We start from the raw sequence: 15,948 nt of genomic DNA on the forward strand, positions 1-15,948 counted from the left end.
TTCTAAGTTTGACTTGCTTTAAGCCACCTCTTAAGGTTGAGATTGAGAATAGTAAAGTATTAAAAGTAGATATAGTAGATAACTAACCCAGCTCAGCCTGACTGATGCCAGGGTGTTTCCTAACTTAAATGCTTCCTATTATATTTGTGATAATATAAAACTATACGGAACACTCAGCGACCATTAAAAGTCAACACAATGAGTTCTCAAATACACCATGTTCAGGGTCTGTTTTCCTGCTCAAAAACTGTCCACATTTTTCCTTTTTTTCCCCAAAAAAATAAACAGCATATTACTTTTCTTTTATGTTTGTTTGGTTTGTATTACCTGTCAGGTACACAAGCAATAGAAGCCACTTGAGGCGTGAATATCCTCCGCTGTCGTTTGAGGTACATGTATCGTCCATTGTTGCGTACAGGGATCGCATGAGGTGTGCACGGGCACAAGGAAATGGAGAGCAAGGTGGATCAGTATGCTATTCAGTCAACATACACGGGCAAACAGCTCTTATCAAAGGGAACAGGACACAATACATTAATACCCTCACATGCATTCTATTGAAGACAGTGTTCTTAGTGACTGTTAATATGTTGTGGTTTTAGTCTGTCAAACCACTACTTAAAGGCTCAAATAAAGACTACAATTTGACCACTGGCTTAATAATATGATACATACTGTATGTATCTGCCCTGTTTCCATGTCCAACCTACTTCTATTCACCTCTGTGCTGTGTAATACTGTATTTACCACACCCTTTATAGGAAGTAGAATCGTATCAGAATTAATTACTGAAAGTCAAACAGAAGTGGTACTGCTCCCACACATATCAGGAGGGGACATTACCGGCATTTAATGTTGTTTGCATTATATAATATAGTTTGTGGCGGTCTATGTATTAAAGTTGACACTCTTTTATTACTTTGAATAATTTCCCAAACATGTTGACCATTTGCTACCACTTAAATCCAACTACTGCACACAGACAGAGACATATGTACAAAATACATATACCATGACAAATAATAACAGCTGAGCCTCATGACAATTGAACAATTACTTTACATTTATTGAGAAGGAAATTGTACAAACTAAGGGAAGGAGGGGGATACAGTATCGGCATTTTGGTATAGGCATGTCTCTGTGCAGATGTATATGCTGTGTGTGTGTGTGTATATGCTGTGTGTGTGTGTGTGTGTGTGTGTGTGTGTGTGTGTGTGTGTGTGTGTGTGTGTGTGTGTGTGTGTGTGCGCGTGCGCGTGCGTGTGTGTGTGTCTGTGCGTGTGCGCGCCGTTAAAGTGGTGTCTCTTTGGAATCCCTGGAAGGCCTGAAGGTCAGAATCTCTGTGAAAGTGTGACCTGCCGGAACACAAACACATACTGTAATTAATTATCCATCATCATTGTAGTCCTACTTATTTTGTCTGTTTTCAACTCATACACAACAATGTACACAGCATGTCAATTTAGCTCTATAAAAACGGAAGATTTAGTTTGAGGCTGTTATGCCTTTAATGATAGGATAGTAGTTTGACAGGAAATGGGGAGTGACATGCAGAAAAATCGGGACTCGAACCCGCAACGTGCTGTCAGGCTACTTTGGAGCCTAGGTGCCTGTCCAGGCCTTGGGTCCATTTTTACACTCTCTGAATTACAGTATATTAACAGTATATTCTATTTTGTTTCATCTATCAACATGCTGTACCCTTTATTCCTCTATTTTCACATAAACCTCGTCTCCTTCCTGTTTCCACATCCTATCCTCCCTAGTCTCGCGAGGCCAGACTGTTGCCTCCGCGATTTGGGCAAATGCTCCCGGCATAGTCTGGCAAACAGAAATAGAAACGATGAGTGCGAGATAAAGCGGATGTGACGCAACCGCTCCCTTGGTGCAGTAGCAATAACATGTCCTACTGGAAGCGTTATGTCTCCTTTCAATATTTCTGGGGGCGTTATTTCGTCTTTCTCTTGTGTTATTGGTGTTTCCTCCATGATGTTTTAAAACGTTTTCTTAAACTATACACTCATAACAAGAATAGGCCGCTCGAATAACTTTGTCTGAGCTATTGTGTTTCTGTTATGTTTCCAATGGGACTACAGTTCAGTGCAGCACTGGCTACTTCTGATACTCGACGTTCGGGAGCTGCCGTTTCAGACTCTATATAGCATTCGGAGATTGTGGAATAGTTGTCTGGCTACGCGAGACTATATCCTCCCTAAACGTCTTCCTTCTTCACACATTCTTCTTCTCCCCTCCCTCCCTCCTCCCTCGCCGTCTCTTACGTTTCCACTGGTCCAGGGGCAGGTCTGTGTTGTCCATGGAGTGGTCGTACGGCTGGGCCTCGGTCTCTTCCTCCGGCTCTCTGAACTCGCCGAAAAACGGCATGGTCAGGGCGTCGGACGCGCTCACCCGCTGCTCAGGGTCCAGGAGCAGCATGTGTTCCAGCACGCTCACCGCTGTAACGCACAGCAACACGTTCAGCACAGCAAAAAGATGATCGGTTCGAACAAAGCAGGAGTAGTACACGATAGCGGTTCCCAACCTTTTCTTGATCAGGGCCCACTTGAAAATCCGCCCACCCATCTGACCAGTTAGGTGGTCAAATGGTTGGGGCAGAGCATGTTTATTTTAATGATCAATGAATCAATTGAGTTCTAGCTCGGATCAATGGAACTAACATGTTCCTATATCAATGAAAAGTTTGAAAGAAAAAATACCACACAATATTTTGTCACTATGATATTAATGTTACATTATTAAAATCTTAATGTTTTGCCAATTATTTGGGGGCCCAAGCCCACAGGTTGGGAATGGCTGGTTTGTGGTATGCATCTCAGCGTACCATTCGAGCTTGCTTTGGTGAAAATGGTGTGCAGATCCTTTTTTGGCACTTTGGGTAGACTTCTGATGTAGTGTTTGGCCTGTCGGAAAACAAAGGTGGCAATGGAAGTCAGTGAAGCGTGATTATGGATCCCGCCAAAGTAATAGGATAGACCCGCCTCACCTGTCTTGCCTGCCTCCCTGGCAGGCATAGTTTTACTGAGGAAGGGTTAGGGTTAGGTTTAGGCATAGTTTTACTGAGGTTAGGAGAGGGTTAAGGTTAGGTTTAGGCATAGTTTTACTGAGGTTAGGAGAGGGTTAAGGTTAGGTTTAGGCATAGTTGCAAAAACGAGATCTGTCAATCACAGCGACTTCTGGCCAATCACAGGGGGGTTTGCCTAGAACTGATGTGGGATACATAATAACTCGTCAGTGAAACATGACATGAGTTGCAGATATATGGATGTAGATCAGGGATGGGCAACTTTGATGATGGAGAGGGCCACTATATTTCCACCTTCACTCCAGAGGGCCACATTGCATATTGCTACGTCCTACTTTGTCATTCTAGACGTATCTCATTCAAAAGAAGCAAAAATAGCAGATCTACAAGCTCAAAACGCATCGCGCGGCGATGCGTTTTGAGCTTGTAGATCGGCTATTTTTGCTTCTTTTGAATTGGAATCCTGAAGTATTTGTTGTTATTTCTTAATTGGAATCCTGAAATGTAACATTTTTATTTAATTTCAAACGCATTTAGTTATATACTCAAAAGAATACATTTTAATACTACTATACTAGTCATTAAGCTACTAATATTGACTGACGGAATTAAAGCAGGTCATGTTTGGAATTATAACAGCTGAAATCAGTAATATATTCAGTATTCCGGTATTAACCTGCGGGCCGCATTAAGTGAAGGTGGGGGCCGCCAGTTGCCCATGTATGATGTAGATGTATTCATAACGCTGTAGTAACTTACGTCTTGGCTGTGTAGCTTCATGACAAAGTCGGCTGCTGGGGTTCCAGTAATCTTCATGATCTCTTTCAGTTGGTCTAGATCTGGCATCAGCTAAGGGTCAAGGGTCATACCTGGCTCTGTATATAGATGTGTAATAATCACTTCCATACTACCCTCAGGGTTCCCACACATTTTTACCAATTCATTTCCAAAACTTTTCCAAAACTTTTCCAGAACGTTTAACCCAATTTCCAGGACTATATAACAATAATTCAGCTCATTAACGAGTCGCTTACTCCAAAGACAGGTAGTGTATGCCAGTGGTTCTCAACCTTTTCAGGCCGTGACCCCCGAAATAATCATATTTGAACTGGGGACGCTGACGAGCACTACGAGTTGAGGAATTTTGTATAACACGGTTCTATTGTGAAAATAGCCGATCTACATGCTCACAACGCCTCGCGTTGCGAGGCGTTGTGAGCATGTAGATCTGCTATTTTCACAATTTCTGCCTCTAATATTTGACAATTTGGCCAATGTTAAATTTGTCATTTCAGAGTTATTAACAAAATCAATAACCAAAGACAATGCATAGCTATTTTTTCCAGGACCTTCCAGGACTCTTGATCAATTCCAAAACTTTCCCAGTACTGGAAAAATATTTTTCTAATTTCAAAATATTTCCAGGAATTTCATTACCGTGGGAACCCTGTACCCTGTTGTCTGGTGGAGTTCTGTATGTATTGATGTTTGAAATAGAGTAAGAGAGGAAGCTAAATAACATTTATGTGTCCTTATTCTTGCAAAACATGTCCTATATTGTTAAAGACGTAACAGGACTACAGATGTAGCTACCTATATCGTCACTGTCGGGCAGAAACCTCGTATCTCCAAGTTTCAAATTTGTAAAAAAAAAAATCGCGAAGCAAAGCCCTGCTTCATCATACAAGACTGTGGCACAAAACTAGTGAAAACAGCAGATCTAAGCACACAACGCCTTGCGGTGTGAGGCGTTGTGTGCTTATAGAACGGCTGTTTTCACTTGTTTAAATAATTTGTAAAATGATAAATACAAAACAAACAGTTTTGTACATACAAGGTTTCCACCCGACAACGACAATATGTATGATGCATTATTGTGCAGTGTCCCAATGTAATAAACATAACATAATAAATGCTTTAGCACAAGTGGAAAGAATGTTTAAGGATACGATCATTTCCTTTGAACAATGGTTTTCCCAGCAGCATTTCAGCCATGATGCAGCCCACAGACCAGATATCCACTGCAAGACAGCAGAAACATGATCTGTTAGAATACTGAACAATACACAGTACATCCTCACTGTTTATTTAACTCTGGTCCATTTTGGTCAATTTGTACACTCTCAATGTTAACCAACCACTTAACACCGGAAAATTGCGGATGTTCAACGTCACAATGTTACATGTTGTGAGAATGTAGATCTGCTATTTTCTAAATGTTTTGCATTTTTTGAGTTGGCTCACTGACCTGTCTGTGTGTAGTGCATCCAGTTGAGGATAACCTCAGGAGCTCTGTACCAGCGAGTCACCACATATCCCGTCATCTCTGTGTCCGCCTGCCGCGCCAGGCCAAAGTCAAGGATCTGAAACAAGACACAGAGACATAGTAGTCACTCCTGTACCATAACAATTGGAGGAGAAGTCAAAAGTCTGCCTGTAGGGGGTGCTGTGCAGCAGCGGAATACCTTCAACTCGCAGTCTGGGTTCACGGCCAAATTCCCAGGTTTGAGATCCTGTTAAAGTGTAGAGAAGAGAGATGTATGAAAAACATGATGCCAGGTAATTAACCACTTATACCCTGTTTTATACTTCTGCTTTTTGAAAATAGTGTTGTGAGTGAGCTTGTAGATCGGCTAGTTTCTGAAATGTAAAACATTTAGAAAGGTTTGGAAACTGTTCATGACCAAAATAGGGACACAAAACAGACAGACAAAATCAGGGTAAAACAGACATCAGCTGCATGCAATGCACACACACACACACACACACACACACACACACACACACACACACACACACACACACACACACACACACACACACACACACACACAATCACAGACATGAAGTAGTTTCTGGTGTGGGAGACAGGATGAATGGGAGTGGGCGTGAAAAAGAGCAAGCGCCCTACCCCCAATGCTCATAGCCTCAAAGATCAAAGTTCACTTACCCTGTGGATGATCCCAGCCGAATGGATATACTGAAAGGAGATGCAGGGATGGTTAGACTTTAAAAAAAAACGTACTGAAAACACATCAACGATAGCATTTATTCTACAGTGACTAGACGTCCCAGTTTGGCCGTGATTCAAACTGGGAAAATCTCAACCGTCCGACGTCCCATTAGTCCGATTTAGGGTTATTAGGGTCAGGTTTAGGCATAGTTTTACTGAGCTTAGGGTTTGAGTTAAGGTTAGGTTTAGGCATAGTTTTAATGAGGTTAGGGTTAATATTAGGTAGGCCAGTGTTTCTCAACCTTTTTTCTGCATGGGCACACTTTTCATGTCCCAAGAATCCATGGGCAAAAAGGCGTTGTGTGCTTGTAGATCGGCTGTTTTCACTAGTTTAGTTTAATTTTTAAAATGATAAATACAATACTGGCTTTCAAGCAGTTTCAAGGGGCACACTTGACCCTTCTCAGGGGCACACCAAAGGTCCCTAGGCACAGTGGTTGAGAAACACTGAGGTAGGCTATCGTCGGACTAATGGGACGTCCGAACTCGGAACAACGCTACACACCCATTCAAGCTGGGGTTCCTGGGCCCCAATAAAACTCTCCAAAACTATAAAATGTCCCAATTTTCAACATTCACTACAAAGCTTTTCTTCCCTTATTCATAGTGTATAGTGGAGATGGACAGGAAACAGGCAGAGACAAATGGGGAGAGACATGCAGCAAAGATCGTTGGGAAAGGGACTCGGACCTGCGATGCGCTGTCAGGCAACACTGGAGCCTAAGTGCCCGAACCACTAGGCCAGCTACTTGTTTTGAACGATTAAGATCTGTGCTGTGTGCAAATTGCTGTCACTATAGCCGGTTTTCCATATGCATCACCCTCCACTCCACCACACACTTGTGTTGGGTTTTCCACTACAAGGAACTGGGTATAGTGGTGTGAAAGTGGTACAAAACGGGGTACTAAAAAGTATCCACTCTAGAGTGGGGAAAAGAATCTTTGTTGCGTTTGTGTTTGATTCTGGCAGTATACTGATATAGGCTACAGAGTGTTGTAAGTTGTTGTAAGTTTTCAGCGATTATTTTTGTCTATTTTGTGGACTCAGGTTTAGCGTCTTTGTTGCGTTTTTGCTCCGTAACAGGACAGCTACAGTTCATGCTATCTCAGCTAGCCTCCACATTCTAGCTTGCTTCCTTGTGTAGTTTGGCCAGTAAAGTTATTATTTGACCATGTTCACCCCGACGTTAATCGTCGCTATAGTTGCAAAGACTCAATGAAGACCTGTGTGAGTGTGTGGCATCTAAATTATTGTCCACTACATCTCTAAAAATAATTAGTTTGCGCCTCCATTGTTTACAGAGAAAGATCCTATCCATATGTTGAAGAAAGGGGCGTCGATTTATTTCGGGAGCGGAGGAGAGGAGGGTAGTGGGGGGTACTGTACTGTAGAGGAAAACCTACATATGAAAATGCGGTGTGGTGCGGTGCGGTGCCGTGTAGTGTCGGGCTAAAAACTGGTATGGAAAACCGGCTTAAGTGTGCACTAAAATAATAGTCTCCCAGTCAACACCATGCAACAACAAAAAAAAAAAAAAAATTCGGAAGTGGCAAAATAGCCAATCTATGCATCATAATGTGACACATAGTGAGCTTGTAGATCTACTTGGGAGGTAAGGGTCCTGGATTAAACTTTGAGTGTTTGAAAATGAAACCGATAGCTGGGAGAACTCCAGCAAAGATGATTTGCATTTGTATACAGGACAGTTGGCCACTTGTTAGGCAAGAAGAAATGACATCCACCTACACTTACATTACAAAGGAGTGTCAGTGACCGGAGTCTGCTACGCATACCTGTGGATGTGAGAGGGGGCACTGCTGTGCTATGACTATTGCCAAGTCTGCTTATTTACGGCAACTTTGGGCTTGTCTTTTTTTCCAGAATTGTGGGTTGCCAGCAGTTAAAAACGCGTTGGCTTCTTTGGCAAATCTAACAAGTAACAAGCCAACATTTCTTTGATGTATATGCTATAATTCCTCCTAGGTTTGGGGAGGACTGTGAATCATAGAATAGGTCTGGACTCTCTACTTATTAAGCCCTGGCTAAAGTATGTGTGTAATAATGTTATAATAAATAACCAAAACATACATTATTATTGACCTACATAGTAATTATAATGATATATAGAGCTATTTGTTTTGTCTTGTTTTTCCGAGGTAAGACTTATTTCTCTCACGAGAGTTGGCAACACTGATTGACTGGTAAAAAATGAACCTAGCCCAACCCTACCCTCCCCTGCCCCTTCTTTGTATATACTGTTTGTTTTAGACTTACTGTCTTTTTTTTGTGTGTTTTTATTTACATATCTACTGCATAGTACTGTGTTCTATTTGTCTGTCATTCAATGTTATATGAGATACTTCAATGGTTTCCAGTGGAAATAAGCTTAGTCTTTTCATGGATCTCCTTTTAGTAGACCTTGTACCAGTGAACTGTACCGTCATGAAACTGTACCTTTTCCTATGCAAACTTCTAATAAAGTCTTCAATCAATCAATCAATTGTACCTTGAGTCCTTTCAGCATCTGGTAGACAAGGAACTGCACCCTGTCCTCTGATAATCTCTCCATCTTCATCAGTTTTCCCAGGTCTGTACCCATATATGGCATGGCCAGGTAACTGAGGAGCAGAGGAGAGAAGAGTAGAAAATACATCGCCCACGACACGTGTGTGACTCACTGTGCATTATTATGTGTGTGGGAATAGGAAAGTAAACTTACAAGTTATGAAATCGGTCCAACGATATCTCAGAGGTGAATACGTCGAGTAGACCAATCACCTGTTCAGTGGCACAGGAGACACAAGTGATCCAATGAAAAATGCAAACAACTCTCATCACGTCAGCCTTTGAACCCAAATGAATTCTCCAAAAGCAACATTTTTCACTGGCAACACATGCAAAAGCTTCTCACGTTTTCATGTTTCATGTGTTTGAGGAGACGTAGCTCTCTGTAGGCCCTTTTGGCAAACAGTTTGGATTGGAACGGCCGGTGTAGCTTCTTGATGGCCACCTGCATCCCCGTCCGACGGTCCAGGGCTGAACTGCAACCAACAATGAGAAAGGATAATTTTGTAGACAAAGTTCTATCAAGGTTTGCATCACAGTTTAACCAAACTGGAAAAGTGGGAATCCATTTGGTAAAAAACACAATATTATTAACATGCAAAAATATTATGTCTTGTCAAGTTTGGCAACAAACAGCTGCAGTATTGGAGCAGTATTGGAGTATTGGAGCCGTATTGGAGCAGGAGTACAGCAGGTGATCATCAGACTCTGAGTGCTTCCAAAAATACCTACAGTCAAGTAAATCAACTGCATCCCTCAGATCACTTTTGACAAAAAGCAGTCTAGACTACTTTATTCCAGTAGGCTATAGTAGGCTACCCCAGTACCCCTGCTGCTATGGCATTTTTTTTACAAGCTACTGAAGGCCTATATGGAAATAATAGCAGATAATATTATTTGTATTTAATTTATTTATTTTGTTAAAACATTTCTGACATGGTCCACGGACATGGTGTTTGGGACCAGTGTATGGAAAAGCCACCCGGCCGCCGGCCTATGTGTGAAAGAAAACCGATCCGTGTACTTAACTCCGGGTCTTTTGACTGCTCCCAAACAATCCCAACAATGAAGACCTGGGGGTTCTTTGTTTACCCTTCCCACACACCACAATGCCAACCAAGGTCTGTCGTTTTGGAATGGTGACGAAACTATAATCTGATATCTAAAAAAACTATTTTTCTGAATGATGAGACTATTTTTCCGGCATAAATAAACAAGCACACGTAAATACTATAGATGAAAACACCGCCTGGTAATGTTGTCTTTATATAGTCTATATCTATGCATACAGACAGGCTACACAGGCGACAGTCATAGTGGGATCTTCTGTCTTTTTTTTTTATTATTTTTTTTATTTTTAATCATACAATCAACGCACTGTCGTGTTGCGCTCAAGGTTAGGTTTAGCTCTGGTCCATAGCGTTAGAATGAGTTCTCCTTAACGCTATGTCACCGATGAGCCCTTGCGCCTTGTTAGGCGCACCCTCTCGTCTGTAGAACATTTCAAAATACAGTTTCACTGCTCACCAAAACAAAGACTACTTTGGGGAGTTGAAAGCCCACTTTCCTTAGTGGGAACACTCTGAGCCCCCCATATCACGTCTAAAATACACTTTTTTTTTTGCCAGGAAAGAAGATATTTCACTGAAAGGCAAAATCTGGTCAATGGAATTCTCTATTGACAAGATCTGTAGAGGGCGCTGTGGGGTTGCTAAAACCTCCAGTGAAATATTTTTCTTTTCTGGCTAAAAAAGTGTATTTTAGGACTGAGGTGAGGGGCTCCGAGTGTTCCCACTAAGGAAAGTAGGCTTTCAACATTGTCGAACCGTCTTTGTTTTGGTGAGTGGCGAAAGTGTATTTTTTATTTTCACTACAGACGAGAGGCTTGGTTACCGCGGCTGTGAGCGCAAGGTCTCAAGAGAACTCCTTCTAAAACGGCAACCAGAGCTAGTAGGTTAGGCTAAGTTTTCCATGAACTCACCATACTGTCCCATAGGCTCCCGTTCCAATCTGCTTCAGATCGCGGTACCTCTCCGGAACCTCCCAGACAGTCCTGTTCACCTCCTGCCGGTAGAATCCCGTCCGCGACTTATTGGTAGACATGGCCGATCGATATACTATCGATTGATCGATAGATGCTGCTGCTGGGTCAGGAGGATATTGTCCGTTCGCTCCGAGGTCCAAAACGACTGTGTCCTTTCATGTGAAGAAATTAGGGTCGTCACTCGTCACAGAGGAGTTCATTAAAATGCTAAAATGCGCAGTGCGTCCCGGGACACCCAGGAGAGATAACCAGCAGGACACTTTTTTCCCGGAGCAGTCAGGACAGCCCATATAGCCTACATACATGCATACCCCCCCCCCGTCCCAACTCAGACAGAGCTGGGTGGGTAGGGGCTCTGGGACCGACGCCCTAGGGCATTGTTGATGGGTGTGTCGTTAGCTCTATGGGTGTGTCGTCAGTCGAGACCTTTTTAACTTCAAGGACCTAGGCTAGGATTAGGACCCACACTTTGGCATGTACTATCTATTTCTCAAACTTTTTCATGTCAAGGACCCCCAAATGTAGGTCTGTTTGGCCGAGGAAAATATGTTGTGCCAGGGAGAGAGACCCCATACAAGATGTGTGTTGTTAAAATCATTATATATACCGGTATAGATGTGTGTGTGTGTGTGTGTGTGTGTGTGTGTGTGTGTGTGTGTGTGTGTGTGTGTGTGTGTGTGTGTGTGTGTGTGTGTGTGTGTGTGTGTGTGTGTGTATGCCTTCGGTCAGGGACTTATTTGATACCATTTATTTATTTTTAAACAGAAAGTTCCCCGATCTTTGTTTTAAATTCCTGTGTTAATCTAACTCTGAGAATGTGAATGGAACGAAATTGACCCATTTACAGGACTATTTAGTTCCATTTACTCTCAGGGGGACCCATAGAGTATTTGGTTCCTAATTATCATTAGTTTTGGGTACCCCTTAACCCCCAAGGACCCCTGGGGGCAGTGGGGGTCGAGGTCAGTGTTAATGATGCTGTATGCATAATGTTCAGGAATCCTGTTGACATTGGTGTCTTCGCGCGAACACACACACACACACACAGTCACACACACACACACACACACACACACACACACACACACACACACACACACACACACACACACACACACACACACACACACACACAGCTTTGTATTAGTATCTTTATGGGGTCAGCAAACCATCTTCAATAGAGATGGCATTTTCACTTGACTTGCTGGCCCAATCCCTCACCACCGTAATAGACTGGAAACCAGACGAATCTACCTAAGCCAGGGACGTGCTGGGCCCCTGATTCAGCCCGGGAAAAAGAGTTGTAGAGGCCCTCATTGCGCGCTATAGACGGGTTTCTGGTCCACGTCACACTGAGGGTCGGTACCAAAATTAGCCAATGAAACCATAGAGTATAGAATGAAACCAGCACTCCCCAAAACAACAAGTTTGGGGATTGGACGGAATTGATTACATGATACAGTCACCTGTGCATTTAGTCTCAATGTTTCTAAACAAGAAACCCGTCTATTGAGAGAGATCTCTCTCTATAGCGCTGCTGCTACTCAAAGATTTGCCATTTCAGATCATGACAAAGTGACAAGCCAGTGGGCCAATTACATGAGTTATATTTCGTCGTTGTCGTGTGGAAACCTTGTCCAAAACCGTTTGTTTTGCATTTATCATTTTAAAAATGATTTAAACTAGTGAAAACAGACGATCTGCAAGCACACAACACCCGTTGTGTGCTTGTAGATCGGCTGTTTTCACTACTTTTGTGCGACAGCCTTGTATGATAAAGCAGGGCTTTGCTTTGCGAAAAAAAATTACAAATTCGAAACTTGGAGGTAGCCTACAAGGTTTCTGCCCGACAGTGACGATTTACTTTGTTGGCCACCCAGCCCCCAAAATGGAATGAAGGCCCCCATTTTATTTTCCTAATGGCGGGCCAGGACCGGCTGTTCGGGAGTTGTCCCGCTTTTCCCAATGGCCAGCACGTCCCTGACCTAAGCGATGTCATTATAGCTAGTGATTAGTCTGGCCATGCCAGGCTATCACTGTGACCCCTAAATACCTAACCTTAATCCCAGCCTGAATCTTTTCATTATAGTTGTAATGTCTTCTGAAGCCTTTTTCTCATGGTGACCAGAGCAAGGTCAATGTTTGGTCACCACAAAGATAGTAAAATAACACACTCACTTTTGAATTCATATTTAGCTCAGTTTTTACAATTTGGAACTGTAAACAGACCCCGACAGAGTACACGTGCAAGAGTTTTCCTTTACTGACAAACAATATGTTTATTTTGTGCAGCCATACATGAATAAGCATTTCAAACCCAAAGTGTTAACATTCACTTAAGTGTTTTGACATCCATGGCATACGGCTGAAATACATGCCACCCTGTAATCAAAAGACACGTCTCACTTTTTACATACATAATTGTATACATTCGCTTGGCAGTTTCTAAATCCATCACATTTACAACAAGACCATTTGCATATAACACACCAACATTCAAAAATCACTCCCAACGTACCTCAACTGACAGACTTTTGGGGCTTTTTGGGGAGGCAACATGTACCATTAAATGGGGTGTTAAATAACTGTATGCCAATAGTAACCATTCCTATAGTGTTTGTTCATTAACAGGAGTCTCTCCAGCTGTTTAGTAAACAGAGATAACATTATCAGGTTGGGATACTAATTGGATCCAATCAGTAGAGAAAATGTATACAGGATACAGAATAAACTAGAAGCAGTGCTCTTCCGAGCACAGGTCTCCACCAGGCCACACAAATCGGCCTGTTATAGCGCCACCATGAGGCTGATTTAAAAAATGTGGGGCAGAGGTTCTGAATTAGCATCCAGGGAGTGTGTGTGCTCAGTTTGGCAGCGATCGGGCCAACGGCGCCGGAGATTAGCTGGTAACAACCAGGCCACACAAATCGGCCTGTTATAGCGCCACCATGAGGCTGATTTGAAAAATGTGGGGCAGAGGTTCTAGATTGGCATCCAGGGAGTGTGTGTGCTCAGTTTGGCAGCGATCGGGCCAACGGTGACTGAGATTAGCTGCTCACAAACTGCGAGGACGCACGGACGCACGCACGCACGGACGGACGCACGGACGGACGGACGGACGGACGGAGGGGAAAACATACTCTCCCTCAGCCTTCGGCTGGTGGAGACAACTAGAAGCAGTGCTCTTCCGAGCACAGGTCTCCAGTCCACCAGGCCAGGCGTCCTGGTGGTGCTACTGTATAAAAGGCCAATGTAAAAAGGCTGGCATATTGGCATATGTTCTTCACCTTAGACCTTTCATGGCAATCGGACACTGCATGCATGATTTGAGGCATTGTGTTCCAAAAATGTGTTTTGCTAAAGTCTACCTGCTGGTGGCGCTATAACAGGCCAACGTGAAAGGGTAGCATTTGTTCCTTGACATAGTGGGAACATGTGTGGCAAATTTCACAGTAATCGCAAGCTGCGTTGATGATTTGAAGCATTTTGTTCAAAAAACTGAGCAATCCTGCAAACTTTGGAAGCCAATTAGGATGGAATATGAAATATCAGACGGATCGGACCTGATCACATAACTATAGAGATACTGTGTACCGATTTGCATGATTTTTGGATAAAATCTCAAGGAATAATAGGAAAAATTGTGTTTTACATAAGTCGGCCTCCTGGTGGCGCTATAAAAGGCTGATGTGAAAAATGCAGGGAAAGGGTCTTTCCTTGGCCTCTAGGGAGTGCGCTTACAAAGTTTGAAACTGATCGGTGGAGTTATAGGTAAAAACACAAATCGGCCTGTTATAGCGCCATCATGAGGCTGATTTCAAAAAATGTAAGTGGCATTTTTTCCTCGACCTAATGGGAACGTGTGTGCGCGATTTCATGATAATTGTCTCCACCAGCCGAAGGCATGGGGGAGAGTATGTTTTCCCCTTCGTCCGTCCGTCCGTGTGTGTGTCCGTCCGTCCGTCCGTGCGTGCGTCCGTCCGTCCGTCCGTGTGTCCTCGCAGTTTGTGTGCACCTAATCTCAGTCGCCGTTGGCCCGGTCGCTGCCAAATTGAGCACACACATTCCCTGGATGCCTGTCCAAAAATCCTACAAATCGGTAGGCAGTATCTCGACAGTCAGGCGATTGAGATTAGGTGCACACAAACTGCGAGGACACACGGACGGACGGACGCACGCACGCACCCACGCACGGACGGACGGACACACGGACGGACGAAGGGGAAAACATACTCTCCCCCATGCCTTCGGCTGGTGGAGACAACAAATTAAATTGGAAGTAATGAAACAAAGAAAATGGCAACATTGGAAAAAATGGACACTACAAAACAGAAGCTAAGAACCCGATGATCTTTGTGGGGATCTCTCTCCTGGTTGGATAACATTTGTATCCCAAAAAATGGTATCCCAACTTGTATGTATTTTCTGTTTACTAAGGAGCTGGAGAGATCCCCTGTTACTGAACAAACACACTTTGTGTTTGTTTGAGTGTAGTAATTTGTTAAGCACATTTCCCCCCCACCAAAAACATAACTTACACCCATTTTACTTGGACATTTTGCAGTATCTACATGTAGTACTCCAGTGTGTACCATATACAATATATTATACAGTAAAATGTGGAATATCAATTAAAATATGACAGTGTAATTATGGGTAATGTTTTTACACCCTCAGTTACTGTAAATTAACACTCTAGATTTGAACTCCACAGTATGACTTGAATGAGGTTCCTTTAGTCGTCCGCCCCAAAGGACTAATAGTGTGACACCTAAAGTAAAACAGTAAAATAAAACCCTCAGTGTTAATTTTACGCAGAGTATACAAATGGATAAATCATCACTGAGGATTTGACTGTGTACACTGTTAACCTCGGATCACCAGGCTTTCCGCTGGGGGAAAGCCTGGTCTTCGTTTACTAAACAGGCCGTTTGATCCGGTCGGGAGCGGAAGATCTCCTACGTTTTTCTGTAGTCCAAAACGGACTACACTTTGGCCAGAAACAACGACCGGAAACAGTTTCAACACAGTTAGCGCATGCGCAAGTAGTTAGCGCATGCGCAAGTACGGGTTAAAACCTGGTTAAAACTGTTTCCGGTCGTTGTTTCCGGCCAAAGTGTAGTCCGTTTTGGACTACAGAAAAACGTAGGAGCCCTTCCGCTCCCGACCGGATCAAAAGCCCGAAATTGGAAGCCAGCCCAGGCTAGTACACTGTCAGCAAGAGAGTCCTTTAACCCCTGCTGTCTCTTTTAGATTATGTTGTTCTTCAGCACTATTAGACACCG

The 15,948-nt window shown here is 43.1% G+C and overlaps 1 protein-coding gene across 1 annotated transcript; it reads right to left on the reverse strand.

Annotated features, from left to right (window-relative positions):
* Positions 1-1,290: 1,290 nt before the first annotated feature.
* Positions 1,291-10,722, reverse strand: LOC308308556 (mitogen-activated protein kinase 12-like; the record flags this gene model as incomplete). Its single annotated transcript, XM_080753975.1, has 12 exons — positions 1,291-1,355; positions 2,280-2,453; positions 2,840-2,918; positions 3,800-3,879; positions 4,990-5,061; positions 5,289-5,403; positions 5,506-5,553; positions 5,991-6,020; positions 8,561-8,672; positions 8,774-8,832; positions 8,966-9,095; positions 10,601-10,722. 12 exons carry the CDS (start codon positions 10,720-10,722, stop codon positions 1,291-1,293), a joined length of 1,086 nt encoding a protein of 361 aa, XP_080610101.1.
* Between the last annotated feature and the right edge of the window lie 5,226 nt (positions 10,723-15,948).

Source organism: Nannobrachium achirus, assembly GCF_963921795.1.
Source record: "Nannobrachium achirus genome assembly, chromosome: 23".
Taxonomy (NCBI): domain Eukaryota; kingdom Metazoa; phylum Chordata; class Actinopteri; order Myctophiformes; family Myctophidae; genus Nannobrachium; species Nannobrachium achirus.